This window comes from Tenrec ecaudatus, chromosome 10 (genome assembly GCF_050624435.1).
Source record: "Tenrec ecaudatus isolate mTenEca1 chromosome 10, mTenEca1.hap1, whole genome shotgun sequence".
In the NCBI taxonomy this organism is placed as follows: Eukaryota; Metazoa; Chordata; class Mammalia; order Afrosoricida; family Tenrecidae; genus Tenrec; species Tenrec ecaudatus.
The window spans coordinates 58,063,934-58,083,950 of record NC_134539.1 but is presented as its reverse complement, the minus strand read 5'-3'; the positions used below and the strand labels follow the sequence as shown (position 1 = coordinate 58,083,950).

General features: G+C 51.5%; 1 protein-coding gene across 2 annotated transcripts in view; it reads left to right on the top strand.

Moving 5' to 3' along the window:
* The window catches only part of CDK5RAP2 (CDK5 regulatory subunit associated protein 2), a 206,328-nt gene that overhangs the window by 97,995 nt on the left and 88,316 nt on the right, over nt 1–20,017 (top strand). For both annotated transcript variants that reach the window (XM_075560408.1, XM_075560407.1), the window contains 5 exons: nt 170–313; nt 8,633–8,730; nt 14,295–14,425; nt 16,286–16,395; nt 17,662–17,787. In XM_075560408.1, the coding sequence (XP_075416523.1) occupies nt 170–313; nt 8,633–8,730; nt 14,295–14,425; nt 16,286–16,395; nt 17,662–17,787 (609 nt within the window). The remainder of the gene's footprint in view (nt 1–169; nt 314–8,632; nt 8,731–14,294; nt 14,426–16,285; nt 16,396–17,661; nt 17,788–20,017) is intronic.

The window sequence follows — 20,017 nt, the reverse complement described above, 5'->3', positions numbered from 1 at the left end:
ACCAACCCAAAATATTTGATAATTTCCAAACTGTAATGTTTTTGTGTTTCCATGACTTAAGAGATGGTAAGTATGGCGAGCAAAGTGTCTTCCCTTATAGAATTTGAGACAATTTCTTAATATTTTTTCCTTGGTGCAAGCTTCTGTATGATTTGTTTTGTTTCCTTAGAAATTCAATGAAAAAGATTTGGAAGCAGTTCAGCAGAACTGTCATTTACTGACTGCGGAGGATTTGCAGTTCAGGAGCAAAGGCTTCATAGCAGAAGAGTGTTCTTCTCACCAGCCACCAGGCAGCCGCATCGTCTTCGTGGCGGTAAGCTTGCCTGAAATTGGACATTCACATGTGCACGTGTTCCTATTCTGTCCTTGGGTCTGGAGAGATGCTCGCGTGTCTTCTTGCAGATAATGAGTTTACAGCAGGTGGGTAGGTGGCGTCGGGCTTACTCTGCCTTAGCCTCCCTTCTGGATCAGCACGAGCATTTGCAGTGCCCATGGAGTCTGAGCAGTCAAAGCGGGTTCCAAGGTGGGGCAGGTGCTTGCTGTGCTAGGGCGCCCCTCTTGAGCACTGTAAGTAAACCCAGGTGTTAGGGACACTTCGCCTACACCCTTCCCGCTCCAGCCCGTGCTCTGATCTCTGATCTCGTTTTCCTTTCTTCCCCATCCTCGCCAACAAGGGCTAACATCTTGCGCATTCCTGAAATCATCACTGTGCTCCTCTTTGCTCTGTCTCTCGGCGAGTGCTTGCGTTTGTCTAATAGGCCGTCCCCCCCTTGTTTACCTGGTAACTCCCGAACATTGCCACAGGTGCCACTCCTGGGTCACCTTTGTGGAGCCTTCCTTGGTCTCACTGAAGAGTCCCACCTCCTGTGTCTTTCTGAGTCAGGCACCAGTCCCGTCCCTCCCTTGTCGTACTGGCTGCCTTGTTGCTGATGTTACACGGCCCGCCTCTCTGCTTTCCCTCTCTTGAGCCCCTGAGCACTAGCATCACCTGGCATTCTTCTCTGAACCCACTGCCTTGGCCTGGTGCCTGGGTCAGTAAGCTTGTCGAGTATGTGAGTAGTTGGATGGATTTGTGAGCAGTGCAGAGATACTGCGATCCCCAGCTTGTGTTTAATGCCTATAGGCAGCCAAATCTGGGAAGGAAAAGGAGTTTGTAACTGTAGGCCCAAGTTGTTTTTTTTCTTCCCCTCTTTTAAACTTAGCTAACTTTAATTAGGTTCATAAATTCAGAAGGCAGAGAACTCTCATGCAAATTAGTTCTCTGATGAATGGCTCTGATCAGAACTTATGATTTTGTGAATGGTGATTCTCAAAATACTTAGTGGATGGTATAGCACAGCCATCAGCCATCAGAACAGACTCAACAGTAAGGCTGCAGTGAGGGCCTACAGCAGCAGCTCTCACCCTGTGGGTCTCGATCCCTTTGGGTGTCAAACAACCCTTTCACAGGGGTCGACAGATTCACAACAGTAGCAAAATTGCAGTTATGAAGTAGCAATGAAAATAATTTTGTGGTTTGGGGGGGCTCCCCACAACATGAGGGACTGTATGAAAGGGTCGTGGCATAAGGAAGATTGAGAACCACTGTCTTAGAGCCTGCCTAGGCCAGATACCACCCATTCTGTAATGACTGGATTAAGGGGAGGAACCTAGGGACCAGGGAGGAGTGGCCAGGGCATCAGGGCGAGTGGAGGTAGATAGGCCAAGAAGTTATTTTTAACCTGTCAGTGGGGTCGCCATCAGTCAGGGTCTGATTGGACAGCAGCTCACAGCAACATCAGCTAGTCGCTGTGCTGCATGCCTGGTCCGTGTCAGCCAGTTCGAGGCTGCCCAGTGGGAGCACTTTCTGCACTCTCACCACTGGGGGGTTTGTGTTTTGCTGTTTCTCCTGACGGCGTGCCAGCATGGACTAAGAGTCGGGAACCAGGCCTCTCCTCTGGCTTTGTCACTTGGGTGACCTGGGGCAAGCCTGACAGCTCCCAGAGGAAGACTATTGTGTGGTTCTAAATTGCATACCCTTCCTTGATTGAGTTGGGCTGGTAAGGGGAACTTTCAAAAGCTTTTCTATTTTCCCTCACTTTTTAGTCATGCGCGATGTTTCTGAAATGTTGAACAAAATGTGTTTATGAAGTTATTAAACAGATTGAGTATTTAAGCATTTAACTTCACTTGGTGTATGTATTCCCTGTGCTGTTTCCGTTTGAGGCTGGGGCCATGGTGAGACCTGCAGTCAGAAGGTATAAAGGCCTTGGTCGGTGGTTGGGCTGCATTCAGGTCTTGGGAGTGTTCACGTTCGCCGTAAAATACCCAGGTGTTTTATCAAAGGTTCGCCTGCTGCTTTGCAAAACTAGTTGTAAAATGTGGATAAATCTTAGGAGTTGTCACTTTAGAACCATGAGTTTCTGGGGTCAACTTAAGGAATCTCAGTGGTCATACCCTTAGGGGTTTTCCCCCTGTCCCCGCGCCCACCCACCAAAGGCTGCTTTTCAGGTCGCAGTTCTTCCTGAGTAGCAGACATGGATTTCTTCTGCTGTGCCTTTGTTCATTTCGTGGTGATTTAGGATTTATCTTCTGCTTGTTTCTACAAAGAACTTGAGGCTACTCTGGGCTCTCTGCTTTCCCTCTGGTCATTGTGTGATCCTGAGAATTAATCCTAGATGAGCAGGGAATTGAAGAAGAGAGCGAGCGTTAAACACACCGACCATATTTAACTTGCTACAGCCAGAGATTTATAGCTTGGCTATTGACATGGTTAGGACATAGCTGCTGACGTTTGCCGAGTATTGAAATTAATGTCTTGGTTGCCGAGCTGTGACATCGGGACTGAAATAGACACAGTCTCTCTACCAGGCCACTGAAGTGCTGTGATCACCATGAAGTGTTTCTGTACGTACCCGCTGCCTCTCTGGGGATCAGGACAGTGTGGCACAGTAGAAAACTCCCTGGTGTTGGTGTCCGAAAGCCAGTTCTGCTTATTAGCTCTGTGACCTTGGGCTAGCCACTTCATCTTGCCGAAACCCACCTTCCTAATCTGGGGAATGGAACACATTACCCAGAATTAGCCGAGCTATTTCTGGAAATCCCATGAGTGTCTTTGTTAAGGTTCTTTTGGTTTCGAGCTGCAGAAGTGTTCGTAGTTCAAGGGAAGCCGCAAGAGAAAAGGGGCGTGTTTCCTAAGAACAGCCTCACAGATGCCAGGGAAGCGCTGAGCAGCCAGGCCTGGGCGAGGTGGGGACTGGGTTGCCCCCAGGGTCTCAGCGTCTCAGCAGTGGATGCTGTGGACTCAGGGCCCTATTGTTGACGTGATGGAGACCCCAATGTCTCCATTTAAGTCTCCAAGTTCCCGAGAGAGAATCTTAGTGGGTGCGTGAGGGCTCAGGGGTTGACTCACAGGAAAGGGTGCTCTGCGATTCGCTTTTATGGTTGTGCTCTGAGATTCGCTTTTATGGTTGAGGGAATGTTCTCAAGGGGGCAAGGAATGAATGGTGGCGAGCTACATGGTCACCCCAACGCATCCTCCCTTGTGCTGCAGATTAGCGTTTGACACACAGGAGATGGCTGGTAAATGGTCGGTGTTCTCTGGGCTTGTATCTTGCTGGTGGTGATGGTGGGATGGCATTTCGGGGATGCCAGGGGAAGAGGAGGTTGATTGCTTCTGAGCAGGAGCTTCTCATCATATGTGTCTGGATAGCCTGGCCCTCTGCCTCACTGTCAGCGGAGGCCCATTGGCGTCTCAGCCTCACCAAGGGAGCCAAATGACTTCATTCTAATGGGGCTTGATTCAATGCAGGGAATCAGTGATTGATGAAATGGGACCCAAATGGCTCCGAAGAGTTCATTTATTTAGCATGGGTGAACAATTTGCTTCTAGGAAGATGTTGACTCACTCTGCCTTCTATTATGCAAAACATCCACAGGAATTTCTACCCTTAAGGTTCATCTCAGACCCTGTTTGTGCCTCTCAACCCATTAAATCATCTGTTCAGCACGCGCGCGCGCGCGCGCGCGCGCGTGTGTGTGTGAGTAGTTGATCCGTGCCAGACCCTGGGCTGCTGCCCTCAAGAAGCCCTCCGACCACTTGGGGAGGGCCAGCCAGCTGCAAACAGGTGGTGGGGCCCTGGAGCTTAGTTCTGGGGTGAAGGTGAGCACGGGGGCTGTGGGGGCCCGAGGAAGACACCACTCGGTCAGTGGACGGGCCTGGGGAAGCTTTAGAGCGATCCAGCAAGGTCCCCTCGAGAGGAGCGAGGGTGGAACAGTCTCCCAGAAGGAGGCTGCTTCCTGAAACTCAAGTGGAGGGATTTTCCACTTGCCCTGAGATGAAGAGCCAGGAGGAATGAACAGAGGACAGATGTGCTCAGCTGGCAGATGATGGGCAGGACCTGAGGAGAGCTGTGGGCTTGGAAACCTTGCGAGGGGCTGGAGGAGACTCCAGAAAGAACAGGAGCCCCTGCCTGTCGGGGCCGTAAGGACAGTGCTACCCATGTTGAGCACCCAGTGCTTTGCATCCACGTAGGGGCAATGAGCTCACCTTTGGTCCTCAGTTTCCTCCTCTCTTAAGTGGGGCTAGTACCACCTATGCTCACTGGGTTGCTGTGAGGGCGAAGTGAAAGCACTTAGCCTAGCCGCTGGCAGTGCTGAGTGCGCAGTCATTCCAGCGCCCTTCTCTTGCTGGCCTCTGTGTCTCTGCCCCAGTCTCCGCTCTGTGATTCTCTGACGGGGTACGGTAGGTGCTGCAGGAATCCTGTATGAGGGTGCGACTGCTTACAGTATTGGGGAGCTCATTGTGCCATTTCTAGCTGCCAAGGCGGCTAATTTCTCATGGCTGTACCAAGTGGTTGAGCAGTTCAGAGACCTATAATCAGCAGGTGGTACCTTTGGTGGGGTTCTTTTTGGTTGTCGTTCAGGCGTCTATGCTAGACAGTACTCTCCTTGGTTGGAGTTCTGACCCAAGATCTGTTTCTTGAAAACAACATCAAAAACCACGTAAATGCCTCTGTATCAGACTATAAAGGACAGCAAGGATGCTGAGGGTGCAGTGGTCAAGTGCTACTGCTGCTAACCAAAAGGCTGCTGTTCAAGGCCACCCAGCAGCTCCGCAGGAGCAAGACCCAGCGATCTGCCCTGTAGAAACCACAGCTCAGGGAAGCCTGTGCTGCTGCCGCCTGTAGCTGGCTCATAGTGGCCCTGTAGGACGGCGGAGAACTGCCCTGGTCTGCTGGAAATAAGGAGGCTAAAAATTGCTTCCTGTTCACATCACACATCCCCTGAGTTTTACCCCTGCTTCAACCCCCTGTCCCAGAGGTGTCTTAGCTGTGAGCACATACTACAAGTTGGTTTCAACTTGCAGCGAGCCTGTAGGACAGACTAGAGCAGCCCGGAGGGTTTTGGAAGTAGACTGCCTCATCTCTCTCCCGTGGACTAGCTGACGGATTTGAACCACCGACCTTGCAGTTATCAGTCAAGGGCTGTAGTCACTGAGCCTCCATGGCTCTTTGGAGAGACTGTAGGTCAGTGTGAAGCTCAAAGGCTCTCTGCAGCCCTAGTAGCTCCACTGCTTGTAACTAACTGTTCATCAGCATTTAAGAGAGCGCCAGCCGATGTCAGGAACTGTGTTAGGTGCTCGATCCATGTTAACTTATTTAACCTTTTTTCCTTTCTGATTTTGAGTTCATCAGACCCACTTACTCTTCACTAGCTCTTCCATAGCCCCCTTTAGAGCAGAAAGAGAAAGCCCTTGTCCAGGCTCGCACATTGCCTTTCACTGTAGTCTGATCTCCCGACTTTCCGAACCTGGCTGTTTGTGAGCGTGTGAACACCCTCCCGTGGACGTGTCGGTGTTTCCTTGCAGTTTGTTGCGGCAGATGGCAGTGTCGGCAGGACTGTCTCGGTAGCGTTGCTGTGCTCAACTCCCTGTGTCCTGTCAGAGGGTGTGTGATTTTGCTGTGTCCCATGACTGGTCATCAACTTGGATAACTTTTTGAAGACAGTATGTGCCAGGTGTCTCCACAACGATGTGGAGATGAAAGATGTCCCCCATGCTCTGCCACTCCATCCCTGCCGTCCATCGACCAGCGCCTCTCCCCATAGCAGAGCCCCTTACGTGCCAGGGCACTGCAGTGTGCTGTGCTGCAGCTCTAAGGAAAGGACTCACGTGGTTGTGGGTGCTGCTCGTCCCACATCTGAGGTTCAAACATCTGTCTGGAGGATCCTTTACATCTGCAAGGCCGTGGCAGCTGGTGAGATTAGCTCAGGGGACAGACCTCCACTCGAGTCCTAAGAACTGGGGAATAGGCAGCAACAAGCCAGACAGATGCAGAGGCCAGAGCCCAGAGCGAACAAGTCCCCAGGTCCAGACAAGTCTCCTTGCTTCTGTGCATGCTCAGTCAAAAGGAATGGCTGTGAAGGAGGTGCGGCTTTCACCTCCTGCAGACCACTCACTACCTCCCCGAAACAGGCCCATCTTCCAGTCCGGTGGAGACTAAGACTCTATCCCACTTTAACCCTGTCCATTAGCATAACAGAATTCCCTTGAAAGTGGGGTTATAATCGCCAGCATAGAGGTTTGGGTTTCCAGGGCACCACAGAAAGCAGGCTGGCTAGAAGGCCACAGTGAGGACTAAGGCACAGCACACTACTTATACGTGTTTCACGGGGCGGGTTTGGGTTCTCTGACATCTTGGCCCTCTTCAGATTTTCACCCACCAGTTGTAGCACTCAGTGATGTTTCTGAGCCAAATTATTGATTAATATGGTGTTTGGCAAATGGTGACTTTATATTCCTCTCATTCCTTGCATCTTTGTTAGTTGGCAGTTGAATGTAAGCACACATCTCTTCTTTCCTCATTGATTCATTTAGTTATGTGCATTCCTATCGTCATGGGTACATGATGTGCTGTTTCACTCAATGGGTCGTAATCGATTAATATTATGGCATGATGGATCACTTGTTACATGGCCTAATAATCATGGTCTTGTGACTGCTATGATTGGGTAGCACTGTGCAAATAAGATGTTTGTAGTGCATCAAGGGGATTAGACATAATACTTTTAATAATGCAAATAAGGTGCTTGGTACCCTGTGAGGATGGGGTCATGTAAATAAGGGGATTGGTCAGGGTTACCATTTGCTAGGCTTAAAATGAGACATCTCAGAAGTAGACGGTGGTGGGTGGGGGTGAGAAACTCACTGCCACCACAGAAAAGAGTTAGGAGGACACAGTGCATCCTTTGAACCTTGGGTTCCCTCCTAGACCCATTGAGACCCTTCTAGACCCGAGAGACAAGACAGCAGCTACCATTGGAGGTGGTGCAAGAAGAAGGAAGCCGCAGCAAGTGTGGTAGGAACTGGTGGCAGCGGAAGCAGGAGAAGGCATCCTGGCCTTCAGGCAGGAGGCTAACTGGCCGAGGCGGATGCCTCCCGGCATTTGGTGGAGCTCCGTTTGGCAACCCGTGGAACTTGAGGGTGAAGTGGCTTTGGGCCCTAGGCTGAGCGGAGTAGGGTGTGTCTGGGCACTTAATGGTGGAGCTACAAGAGCTTTTCAACAGGTGTCTAGACTGGGCAGCGGCTGGGCCAGCTTAAGAGGGCCGATAGGCCAATGGCCAGGGAGAGGCTTTCCTGTGGTGTGGCTGAGATGTCCTGACCAAAGAACTCTCTCCTTAGCTGTCCCTGACCCTGATTTGCAACCTGTTACTTCCTTAAAGAACCCCATCATGATAGTGAGTACCCTGGAGTAAGGGGGAGAGTCTGTGGTCCCTGCAGCACCCTGCAGAGCGGATGAGAGTGCTGTGGGAGGGGCGGGAGGAGATGTGTCTGACCTCCACTTCCTAGGAATCAGCCTTTGGCTGTTGCTGATAATGCTTCTCCTCCCCCAGGGGGAGGTCAGATGCTTCCACCACCCTGGTTTTACAACTATCACTATTTATTTGTCCCAGACTTGACTGGCTGAAGTCACATCCGAGTGGCTTCTGTGCCCTTTTGGCAATACTCCATATTAATTTTTTCATCTTATCTTCTGGCACAACAAAATGCTATCTGTGTCCCCCATTATTTACCGTGCCCTGTTCCTGGAATCAGGCTCTTCTCCAAGGATCCCCGACTCCGCACAGACGTATTTCCCTTTCCCCTGCTGCGTCTCGAGGACGCACAGCTAGAGGACGTCAGAAACCCAGCTCCGAGCCCCGTTCTCCTCATCGGCCCTGCGTGCCTCCACAGCCCTCCATGCTTTGATTTCTTTCCGGTAAATCCTTTGTCCGCAGGCCTCTGTTTGTGACCATCAGTTCTTCGGAGCAAAAGTGAGTGTGTAAAGATCCTCCCCGTCGTGTCGTGAGGACAATCAGCATCCACCCCGAGGGCGGTAGTGTCATGATGGGAACGCCAGATGACTGTGATGATTCTGTAATTTAAACAGCTGTGGGTGTTCAAAGCTCCGCTCTTGGCCTTGTTTTTGGTCATTCTCCACGCCTCCTGTAGGTGGTGCTCTCTGCCTGTGGCCTGAGCCAGAGCCAGGCTCTGGGCCTCATTTCAGTATAGGTTTTCAAAACCAGAACTATCCACAGATATTGCATAATCTAAGGATGCGCTATTTAAACAAAATGTCTTCCCTTAATGTGTGATGCCTACTATCTTTCCTAGGAAAAGCAGCAGTCAGACCCTGAAGAGCTGAATCAAGCCCTAGAGAAAGAGCAGGCCCTCTATTCCCGCCTGGTGCAGTCTCTGCCGGACTCGGACAGGTAGGTGCTTCTGTTTGCGCACCAGGGGCCAGTGTGCGCACACAGCTCGCAAAGCGCCTGGCCTTTTTCGAAGGAGTAAAGCCTCACTGGTTTGCATAGGAAGCTTATGAAGTGCTTGGACGCAGAGCGCGTTACTTAAAAATCAGCTAGGCTCCCGCCACCCTTTCTTTTCTTTTTTTTTTTCAAATGAAGAGTGGTCTGATCTGCGACATAAAGCTTAGAATAATAATAATTACTTAGATTTTTATGGCACTGTATTGTACATTTAAGAAGTGCTTTCATGTGCGTCATTACACTTTAATTCTCACAGCCGCTCTGTGCGCTCGGTACTGCTGTGGTTCCCTATGAGTAAAAGGCGTCAGCGCTAAGAGAGGTTGTGGAACTTGACCAAGGGCCCCCGGGAGTTAGTGCTCCACACCCAAACACGTTTCTGCCGTGCAGCCCGAGGAGTCACAGACCTGCTGGCGCATGAATGGTGCAGTGAGTTTGAGTGGGCATGCCTGGGCTGTGGCTGTCCCTACGACTGTCCCTGCTCCAGCTCTGTGACCACGGCCAGCTTCTTGTCCCCTGGCCTCTGTCTGCCCCCGTGTAAGCAGAGGGTTGGACTCGGATTTCTGACATTAGGACATCACCTCTCTGCACACTGGCATAGTTAGAGTTGAAGGATAGTATGTCTAGGATTTGCTTCAGACCCTGCAGAGTGGGAGAGGTAAGTGTGGATGTGAACAGAAGGAGATTGGCCCTAACACCCAGGTTGTGGGGCGGGTGTGAGCAGGTCGGGGAGGAGGTACTCAGTACGCCAGTGCTAATTTGTCTTCTTTGGTGTATGTCTACCGCTTTCCATAATCAAGTTTTTGTTTCTTTGTTTAAATACCTCTTTAGCTGTTCTCCCCTGTGCCTCTCTCTCTAGCGCTGAGGAATTGGTCATTGTTCCCTGGATGCTGTGCTCCCCCTGCCCACACTTGGTGCTCCGCTCTCCACTAGCGACTCGTCAGGAGGCCCGAGCCAGCCCCTTGGGAAGAAGGGCACCCTCTGTGTCGTTTCCCTGTACTCGTCTGCCTCCCATCTAGACGAGCCCGTGAGAGCAGAGCCCTGTCTGTCCGCTCTGTCTCCCAGGGCCAGCCACAGGACCTGGTGTGGAGCAGGCCCTTGGGCTGCTCAGTGGATGAATGACCTCCTAACACTCATCTTCTAAACTGTGAGCCAGTTTTCAAATTTAAAAATCTGAGATGAATTCTGAGATAATGAAAACATCCTGATGAAATTCTCATAGAGCTGAGGTAACTCTCTGAATGGGAGCCTTTCCAAGAAGCCTCAGCTGCTAGTTGGCTTCCCTGGGAGGAGGAGGAGGAGGAGGAGGAGCTGCTCTGTCTGGGCACACGCAAAGCCTGCTGTAATTGGGCAGCTTCTTGGGGTGGTGCCAGATCACATTCTGAGCACTGAGAGGCCCTGTGGGTGGACACCATTGCTCTCAAGCCCCTCTGACCTCCTGGCTGGCTCTGAGTTTCCCAGTCTCTTTCCCACAGAATCCAAGCATCACCTGCGACCCACAGCTGGTGTCTACAAAGATGCTCGAAGGGTTCTTGTTTGTCTTCAGAGCCACAATGCAAGGGGGCTCCAAAGAGTGTGTGGGAAAGTGGAAAGAATAGATCGTGGATTTTCCGCCAGGCGCTTTCTGGCCCTCCTCAGCTCTGCGCTCCAGGGCCAGTTGTTGACATCCGAGTCTCCGTGTCTGTGCCTGTGGAGTGGAGATGGGCCTGCCTACCACCTATGTTTCCCCATAGCCTCCAGGGCTGTTTTGAAATCAGAAATGATACCTGTGAAGTCCTGGCACTCGCTGGCACGCCGGCAACACTCAGTAAATGGTGGCACTCATTAAAAATAGCAACAGCATGCAATGAAATGTGTCCATATCCAGCAATAATCCCAACATGCACAAAGGCAGTGCGTCAGTGGGCTTGGCGTCTTCAGACCGTGACCTATGCAGAGCGCAGACTTGTGGGCTAAGGCAGATAGAGAGCATGGTTCGCTCACTGGAAACTGGGAGTCAAGGAGGTGGGGTGGGGTGGGGTGGGGTGATGGCAGGGCGGGACTCTAGAGACAGGAGCTGTACTTGATGCTAAAATGGGAAGGGGATGGTGACGAGGAATCACAGGCCAGTGTGAGCGCCATCCCTTCTTTGTCACTACCTCGTCTTGACACTGCACTCAGCAGTCACTAGCCGTGCTCGTTAGGGAAGTGCACATCTGCTCTGAGCTGTGGGGGTCGCAGTGCCCAGGCTTCTACAGTTAGGAGGAGCTGAGCTCCAGCTTCTCGGGGTCCCAAGCCTAGATCCTGCCAAATAGATCCCTTCTCTCGAGAAGGAGTGCCCCTGACCCTTGCTTGCCCGTGGCATCTCGGGCCTGGTTGTTTTTGTTGCGGGGTTGTACACAGGGGGCTGTTTAGCAGCACTCCTGGCTCCTCACCACTCGATGCCTCCTCAACCCCTCAGCGGTGACCTAACTGGCCCCGTGGGAGACCAGCATGTCTCCCGAGCTGCTCATGAACTGCAGCATGGTTGTTCCATCAACACCACCTTTTGTCTGGCCTTCTCAGGGTCAAGCAGGAGGAGGGAAACGGTGCTAGGTTCTCAGCTCAGCCCCGTGATTCGTAGCATCGCATTTACTCCCCAGTCGCCGTTTGAAGGAAAGGCGTTGGCATCTCCATTTTATGCAGACGGGGGGACGGGGGACAGGGCTCAGGCAGTTTACTGACTGTGGCTACCATTTTGAGCTGGGTTCTGATTCGTTTCTGCTCACCTCCCCGGAAAGAGGACTCTGCAGGGCTTTGGTTTCCTTGTGATTGAAGCGTCTTTGTTCCCCAGCACGGCATACCTTGCAGAGATCTCGGCACGGGAAAAGTAAATGACAGGCTCGGAGCAGCGCCTGTGTACAACTCGCCCTGTCAGAGAAGGGAAGCGGTGGCGAAGCAGTTAGCTTTCCCCGTCCTAATCGCAGCAGTTCCGCTAAAACAATCTCTTTTCCCCCTTCCGCTGGTTAAACGTGTCTGCAGCATCGAAGCGAGTGCTGTGTGTGTGACACCTCTGTGAGGTTTTCCATCAGCCTTACAAATTGATCATTATGACTGTCTTGAAATGGAACTAGGTACAAGTTGCCAGTGGGGCCTCCTTTCCTTGCATGAAGACTGCTTCACAATGAACCGTCCTCAGAACAGCGAGCACAGAAGATTAGACATAACGGTTTATTTTCCTTCCAATATATGTTGATTTATGTGCTCGGGGGATGGAGCTGAAGGAAGCGTTTGAAGGAGAAGCAGGTCTTCTGCCTGGGGCACACGTTCGTTTTAGAGCCGTGGTTCCTGATTGTCGTGAGACGGTGGCACCCCCTACCCCCTTAAAAATGCATTATGCTACAATGTGCATTTGGACCGCGTCTTAAGTGTGCGGTCGAGGACCTGGTTACAGCTCCCATGTGGTGCTTCGCGCACCACTGTTCAGGTCTGGAGGTTCTCTGTCATCTCCGACAGACACACGCAGTACCCTTTGGGCAGTAAGAAACCTGCAGTCCCTCCTCCTCGTGGGCCTTGGGGACCGCTCGCAAACTTTCTTCTGCCTGCATTTTCAGAGAGGTATTTGCTTCTAGCTATTTCAGATCTAGAGCATATAGTGGGACCCCACAATGCTCTCTTGTGTGATGGACTTCACTTAACATACCACTGTCAAGGTCCCCCCCTCACCCCCCTTCTCCCCTGTTGTCTGATGCATGTAGGTCCCTTTTTGAAAATCTGATGGAAGTCTCCAACGCCTCTCCCTTGAAAAATTCACATATTCATAAAAGTTTACAGGTTAGCACAAGGTGGGATGGATTCTTAGAGGACTGTAGGTTAGATTTTAGGCCCAAACCAAACTCATTATCGTCTAATTGATGCCAACTCGTGGAGACCTTATAGGACAGACTACAACTGCCCCAAGGGCTTCCAGGACTCAGTCCTTACAGGAGCAGGGTGCCACCCTATTCTTCTGCGTTGCAGCTGCCGGGTAGATGGCAGCTCGGCTCTTAACCCAGTGTGCCACCAGGTTCCTCAGGTATCAGTCAGAGAGTGATCAGCTCTTCTTGTGCCTAAACAATGAGACTTTCTAATCTGTTGGTATAGTTTCATTGACTCGGCTCATTACCATCGGGTCGATGCTGACTCACAGTGACTCTCTAGGACAGGTTACAACGGTCCGTGTGAGTTTCTGAGTCTGTAACTCTTTAGAAAGCCTCATCTTTCTCCCACGGAGCTGCTGGTTTCGATCTGCAGACCTGGCGGTTTGAAGCCAAATGATTGGTCACACCCCGTGACCAGTGATTGTACTGCTGTGGATCCTTCAGGCAAGTAACCCAAATGGCCAGCAGGGCAGTAGGCCCAGAGGCTCACAACAAGACGTCAATCATGTCACTCAGCCAAGGCCATCTTGTGCCTCTGAGAACTGGGTTTAATTGGGCCAGGTGTCTGCCAGTTGGTTATCAGTAGCAATCCCAAGCCCTCCCTATTACTCTGTGTCGTCTGCAATGGAAGGCACCTGTGACTATTATTACACTGTGACTGAAGTGATAGATGTTCGGTGTGTTGATGTGCTAGCCCCACAATTCAAGTGTCCAGTCGCCACATGTGGTTGGTTTGCACATCCTATCTCAGCACAGATTCAGAACATTTCCACTACCGAGAAGCTTTGGTTTGGACAGTGTTCCTCAAGAGTCTTGTGCTTTCTGCGATGCATTTTCATGGCCTCCTTTGATTTCTGGGCGTCTGGTTCAATGCACACTGCCTGCACGTGTCAGCTCCAGTATCACTTTGAGCTCTGTGCATTTGGGAGTGGCTATTCCGTCCCTGTAGCGTTGGCTCCTAAGTAGGTCCTTCTTTCCCACCTGTTGTTGACTGACTCGTCTTCCTCTCTCCCTTCTGCCCTTCGCTCCCACCTCCAGTATTACCTCCTTTATGATTAGCACTAGGCATGACTTCTTGCTCTTGCTTCTGAAGTCTGGATTTCAGGACAGTAGGCCCTGGGAAGTCCCCTCCTCTTTACACTCAAGCCCCTTGAAGATAGTATTCCAAACAGAAAATTCTTGAGTCTCCACCTAGTTACGTCTTTAATAAGAAGCTGCAGATGCCCTCAATGCCCACCGAGAGGATGAGTTGAAGTAATGGCAGCACTCCTGGAATTAGGCTCTGTAGACACTCACACGGCTGCTAGCTCAGAATGCCAGATCGGCAGGGCAAGAGCCGAGCGAGGAGAGCGAAATTCAGTGTTGCATGTCTAGTTCTCTTTCAATCCGGGCAAAGTAGGTGCTTGGAAAAGATAGGACATACAGTCCACGTGGTCTGTTGCTAGTGGGGGCATGATACATTTTGCCATATATATATATATATATATATATATATATATATATATATATCATGTTCAGGCTTTAAAATAAATATGTATTAAATGACACTGCGATCAAAGGAAGACTTGCTAGGCTTTGAATCTTGAAGCACAACCGGGCCTGTGTTAGAATGTCTGATGTCTTATTTTCACCAAGTACCAACAGCCTGCAAGCTGAGCTCAGCAACATTCTGGCCCTGCGGAGGCAGCTGGAGCAGGAGGTGCTTTCCTATCGGACTCTGCAGAGGACCTTGGAGGACCAAATCAAAGAAATCCGGAGGCGGGAAGGTACATATGCTCTTGGGTTGGCCCTGACCAAACTATGAGTTAGCCCACCGTTATGAGGTGAGTGAGGCACCTGTCTGCTTTAATGTTGGCTCTCTCAGTTTCTACCCGCTTGCCTCTGGCCCTTACAAAACTCAACAAGTGGAAACAAGGCAACTCACTGCCCTAGAGTCCATTCCAGCAACCCAGAGAGGCCCAGCCTGGAAATCTTGACTGGCCCAGAAAGCCTCATCTTTCTCCCAAGGATGTCGCACGTCTCACCTTGTGGCTCCCAGTCCAACACGGAGCCCACTCTGCCGCCAGAGCTCCCTGGCCTTCGTAATGGAGACCAGCAAACAAACTAACGAAAAATCCCCCAAGCTTCAGGAAACCAATCCCACTGCTGCCAAGTCCACCGTGACTCCTGGCAGCAGGCACGAGAGGACAGAGGCGAGCTGCCCCACAGGCTTTCCAAGGCTGTGAGTCTCTGACAGCACACTGCCCGCCTCTTTCCCTGCAGACTGGCGCCTGGGTGAGAACAGCTGACCCTTTCCCCACCAGGGTCCCCACACTTGGAAGGCCCAGTCAATTGTGTTTATTGTACAGCAGGTCTGTCGCAGGGTTCCTTTCTTGCTGTCTGTGTTAGTTCACGCAGCTTTCGATGCTCTAGCCGACCTCAAACCCCTCTCGCTGATAAGCAGTTCTCGTCGTCCACAGCATCTGAGCAGTGCCTCCCGCAGCACCCACTGCTGAGAGCCAGCTCTGCAGGCACACGGAGGAGTGAGATGGCTCTTTTCCTGCCGAAAGACTGGCTAGTTAGTGGTGTCGTGACGGCAAGCGAGTTCATTTGGGGAGGGCTGTAGGATGAGGGTCTGTGGATCTTGCAGTGCAGCCGCATCATGGTGAATCTCGGCTGTGTCCCTTGGTAGACCATGAGCCCCTTCCAGCCTGGTTCACTGTCTTCTTCCTTTCTGGATCCCTAGCATTGGTGCCTGGCCCATACAATGAATATTTCTCACAGCAATAGTCAGTTTGACATTGCTTGAGCATGTATTGTGCGCAAGGCACAGTGGCAGGCCCTTTAAAGCCCTGTCTCTTCCCCTCCCAGTCATTTATGAGCGTAGATCTAGCTCCATCTGGCAGCGAGTCAGGGCTGGTTTGCTTAGGGTCCCGCAGGTTTGTACCCAGTCTGCCTTTCAGGGAAGTCTATAGCTCCTCCCGGTACGTTGCATGGCTCATCAGGCGGATCAGATCTTGCCCAGCCCTGCCACATGAGGTAGTGTTGGTGGACATACCTTTCTCAGTAAATGGCCTGTCCCTCTCTGCTCCTTCCATAAGAGACACAGGGAGCGGGCCCGTCCTAAGGCCCCGTTGTGCTCCTTGTGTGCTGCCAACGAGGCTCACATCCAGGATCAGCAGGCACTTTGCACTGGGTGTGTTTGCTCCCCATGTGGGCTCGAGCCCCCCACCGGGCAAAATCCATCAGGCCCTTTTATTTTCCTAGAGTCCCACCTGTGAGAGTCACATCTAATTTCCCTGCCTTCTCTCCTAAACGGACGCGCTTCCTCATCTAAAGTGACATCCCCGTTTGCCCATTGCCACTCAGAAAGGTCTCCAGGCACAGCGCTTGGTGTGCAGATTAGAACTGAGAATCGGCCCCGTGCAGGAAGCGATACGTTGAGACAGCAGCCTGCAGAGAAAGAAGGAAAAGGACTCTTGCCCCAACGTGGGGCTAGAAGCCCTTCATGTGTATCTGTCCTGCTCCTCAACTCCTGTCCAGCCCCACTCAGTGAACTCGAAAGGGATGGCACTAGGGTTGGCCCTGGAAGGATCTGTTGCTGAGTTTCTCACGCACCCCCTCCCCTCCCTCTGTTTCTTTGGCAGAAGAGGCATTTTCATTTTACAGTGATCAAACTTCTTATTTGAGCATTTGCCTTGAAGAACACAGTCGGCTACAAGTGGAGCATTTTTCTCAAGAAGAACTAAAGAAAAAGGTATTGGCCTCATAGCCTTTCGTGCTTCGTAGGTTCTTCATGGTCTCTCGGCCGATCAGAAGGAGAAACAGATTCTAAGAGCCTTTTCTTCTCCCTGCCTTTCTGTCTTCTCTCCTGGTGATGTCCCTGGAAGCTCCCCGCCCAGGGCTCACACTCCTTTCCAGCCTCACAGCCCAGGCTCGCTCTCCTTACACTCGCCCTTCATGGAGACTTGGTCATGGTTCTCTCAGCCCGTCACCTCCCTTCCTGTGGCCCCCATGCTGCTGTCAAGTGGAGTCTGACTCACAGCCACCCCGTGGGGTGGAGTGGAACTGTCCCGTGGGGTTGTCTAGGCTGTCAGCTTTCAGGGCGCAGCAGAGCGCCTCACCATTGTGCCACCTGAGTGCCTTCTGTTCTCCTCCTACTGATGTGGAGCTGTCGGGTTCCTCTTCTGGGCCCTTCCATTGTGCTGTGTTCCTCTCTCCTTAAGGCCTACGTGCTGTATTCTGTCCAAGTACCTAGCACGTACAATTGGGAGTTAATAGATGAAATTTGAATGAATCAAACCATGGGTTTGATCAATAAATCTCTCTCTCTCTCTTTAAACCAGAAAGGTTTTATAGTGTTTTGGTTAGAGTGGTTTCTAGTGTTTCAGGATTCTCAGAGCCATTGATAAGAGTAAGCAGTGTGAACTCAGAGGAGGCTGGGTGATTTATTGTAACATGAGCCTAGTGGTGTGGCTGAGATTCCATTTCTGTCTGGGGATATTTTAATTCTTGTAGAAGGAAAGGTAAACAAGCCATTGAGCGCTCTCTGGAATGCGAGGAGGGTTACTGTAATCGGCAGGTGGGCACATACGGCATCCAGGTAGCAGCGAAGGAGAGGTGAACTGTGCTTGCGGGAGGGGTGGGGCTGGGAGTACCAGACAGTACTAGCTGCCCTTGGTAAAGTACTTGGATGGCACCAAGGGCTCTGCTGCATGACGACTTTGGTCCACATTCAGATTCACAGCTCTCAGTAACCCATGTTACAGATGAGCAAGCTGAGGCTTAGCTGGCATCCTGCTCAGTATCTCTCTACTTGGAAGTGGTGGCTCTGGGATTGGGAGCAGACGGGCATGCTAAATGTTCAACACCTGGGCTCCGAGGGCTGGACTCAGGCAAACTGAGACCCCCTCCGTATCTGTGGTGCTGAAGAGTCCTCTGGAGTCAGTCTGCAGCAAGGGCTGGCCCTGGGAAGCTGAGGGCAGCTGCTGGGTCGCCATGCCTCTGTGCTCTTCTTTCCTAGGTCAGCGACCTTATACACTTGGTGAAGGAACTCTATACAGACAACCAGCACCTGAAGACCATTTTTGATCTCTCCTGTGTGGGTGTCCAGGGAAGTGACAGACTTGAGTCAGCAGACCAATTGGAGGTAAGAGGAAACATTCTTATTATATGCCAATTAGAAAATATAACCATTGGAAACACATTTCTCAAAATCGCATCCGCCCTTGGGGTCGTGGCGGTGGTGTCTCTCATCATATCCCCTTTGCTGTTGGTAGGGTTGTTAGGTCAGCAGCCCTGTCCACTGGCTTCCCCGGGTTGTAGGCCCCACCTGCATGGGTACATTCGGTATACTGGGATGCTTTTAGCCACAGGTCCAGGCCTGGCTGAGGACTGTAGATGGCATAATAAGGTGAGTGGCTTGGTCTCACAGAGGCTTGGAGAGTTGTCACGTCACCAGGAAGTTTGGGTGGGACGGATGCAGTCCTAATGAATTTATTGACATTGGAAAACAGATTTGCAAGCACGTGTTTTTCATTTGCTTTTTATTTTCTGATCTGATTTCTGTGCATCTTCTTCTCAAAAAGAATGGCATCTTGACTTCTTCTGTGTTTAACCCAGTGTGTGGTTCCTTTACATGCGTGCCCGGAAGACAGGACAGCACGTAACGAGATCATGTCCCACCAACCCAAAAGTCCAACTTCCTGTCTGTGGGACATATTTGGTTAGTCTGTGCCTTTTGAAAGTCCCCCAAAGACTGTGAAAGGTTAAATTGTGGCCCTTTATCTATGGGCACGGCGGCTGGGTGCTCTCTTCCGTCCACCCCGCCTGGGGGAAAGGGGACGGCACCTCACCCATGCAGATGGCGTCTGCGTGCTGCATAGTAGTATCTGATGCGTCGTGTCGGGTTTTCTCTGTCCTTGACTTGTCCTGCACAGTCGTTGCCAAGGCCGCTCCGACTCAGAGTCACCCTTTGTGTAATGGGGAAGCACCCCCAGTCCTGCCCTGTCCTCACAGATGCTTTGCGGAAGCCACCGCTGCGGCCGTCCATCTCGTTGAGGGGCTGTAAGTAGTGGTAACAGGAAAGGAAGGCGTGGAAAGGAAGGCGTGCGTTCTCTCTCCGCGGCCCTTTGCTTGGCCTCAGCCCTCCAGGAAGAGCCTTGCTCTGAGACTGTCCTGGCTGAGATCTCCCCTGTAAGGGCATTGGGCCTTTTGGTACTTGCGTCTTCCTCGAATTTCTTCTTAGGGTCACCCTGAACTTAGCCTGGAGCCCCGTGGACGTGGCAGGCTCGGAGTTGCTGCATCATTGCTTGGGAAAGATTGGCCGCCCTGCGGCTGTCCCCACTACCTTCCACGTGGGCAGTGCTCTGGCCATCTGCTCTCTTCGAGAGAGGCAATACCATGGATCCCAGCCTCCAGGGCTCCAGACAATTCTGAAAAGCAAGAATATCTGCAATCCATTTACAGAGAAAGCAGTCTTCTGGCTTGCTTCCCCCGAAGTGGCAATTTTAATAAGCAGATCTTTCTTCACTACTTCGTTTAAGTCTTAAATGGCGAGTTTTGTTTGTTCATTTGCCCTTTGAAGAAATCTGTTAAATGTCCCATTATGTCCTCTGGAGAACAGAGGCGCTTTCCTCTTCCCACTCAAAAGATCTTCCTACCAAGCGACTCCGATTGGAGTCATTTGTCAGATTGCACTTCAATCTCATGTTCCCCCTGAATAGCCGTGTCCTTTGTGGCACAGTTGCCCATTTTCCTCCAGCACGGGGTGAGGAGCTCTGCATGGCGAAGACGAGCCACCCACGGCAGTCTTGAGCTGAGCGTGGAGAGGGCGCAAGGGCTGGGGGCGGGGGGGGGGTGGTGGCAAGGAGGAGAGCCTGCCATTCCCGGGAGCCCCTGAAGCCAGGTTTGATGGTAAGCAAGGCAGCAGCAGACCAGAAACGGCGCCTGCGGTCCACAGCATTTCCTGAGCAGCAGCAGTGAGACGGGCAGAGTGGGGCCTGGGCCAGCTCCTGCTTTCTAGGACCCTGCAGTCCAAAGAAAGGGGGTGAACCCTGCAAGCATATGTCATGGTTTAAAACTCGTTACTTTTCTCCAGTGTCTCATGAGCCCACTGTATGGCATCTGGAAGGCATTTCCTAATCCCATCCCTGGAAAACAGGCGGAGTTAATGAAGGGTTGGAATACTTCCTTTTGTATTTGAACATGTGCACGCATGCACCTATATGAGAGGACTTCAAAATATCCATGGGAGAATTCTGATATCTTTAATGCTATTTCCCCCCACAAACTTTGGGAAGCCCCCTTCATGCAATTTTGTTTTGTTTCCTGTGTTTTTTTGTTTGTTTTGTTTTTTCCCCCCAATTGCCTGAAAGCCA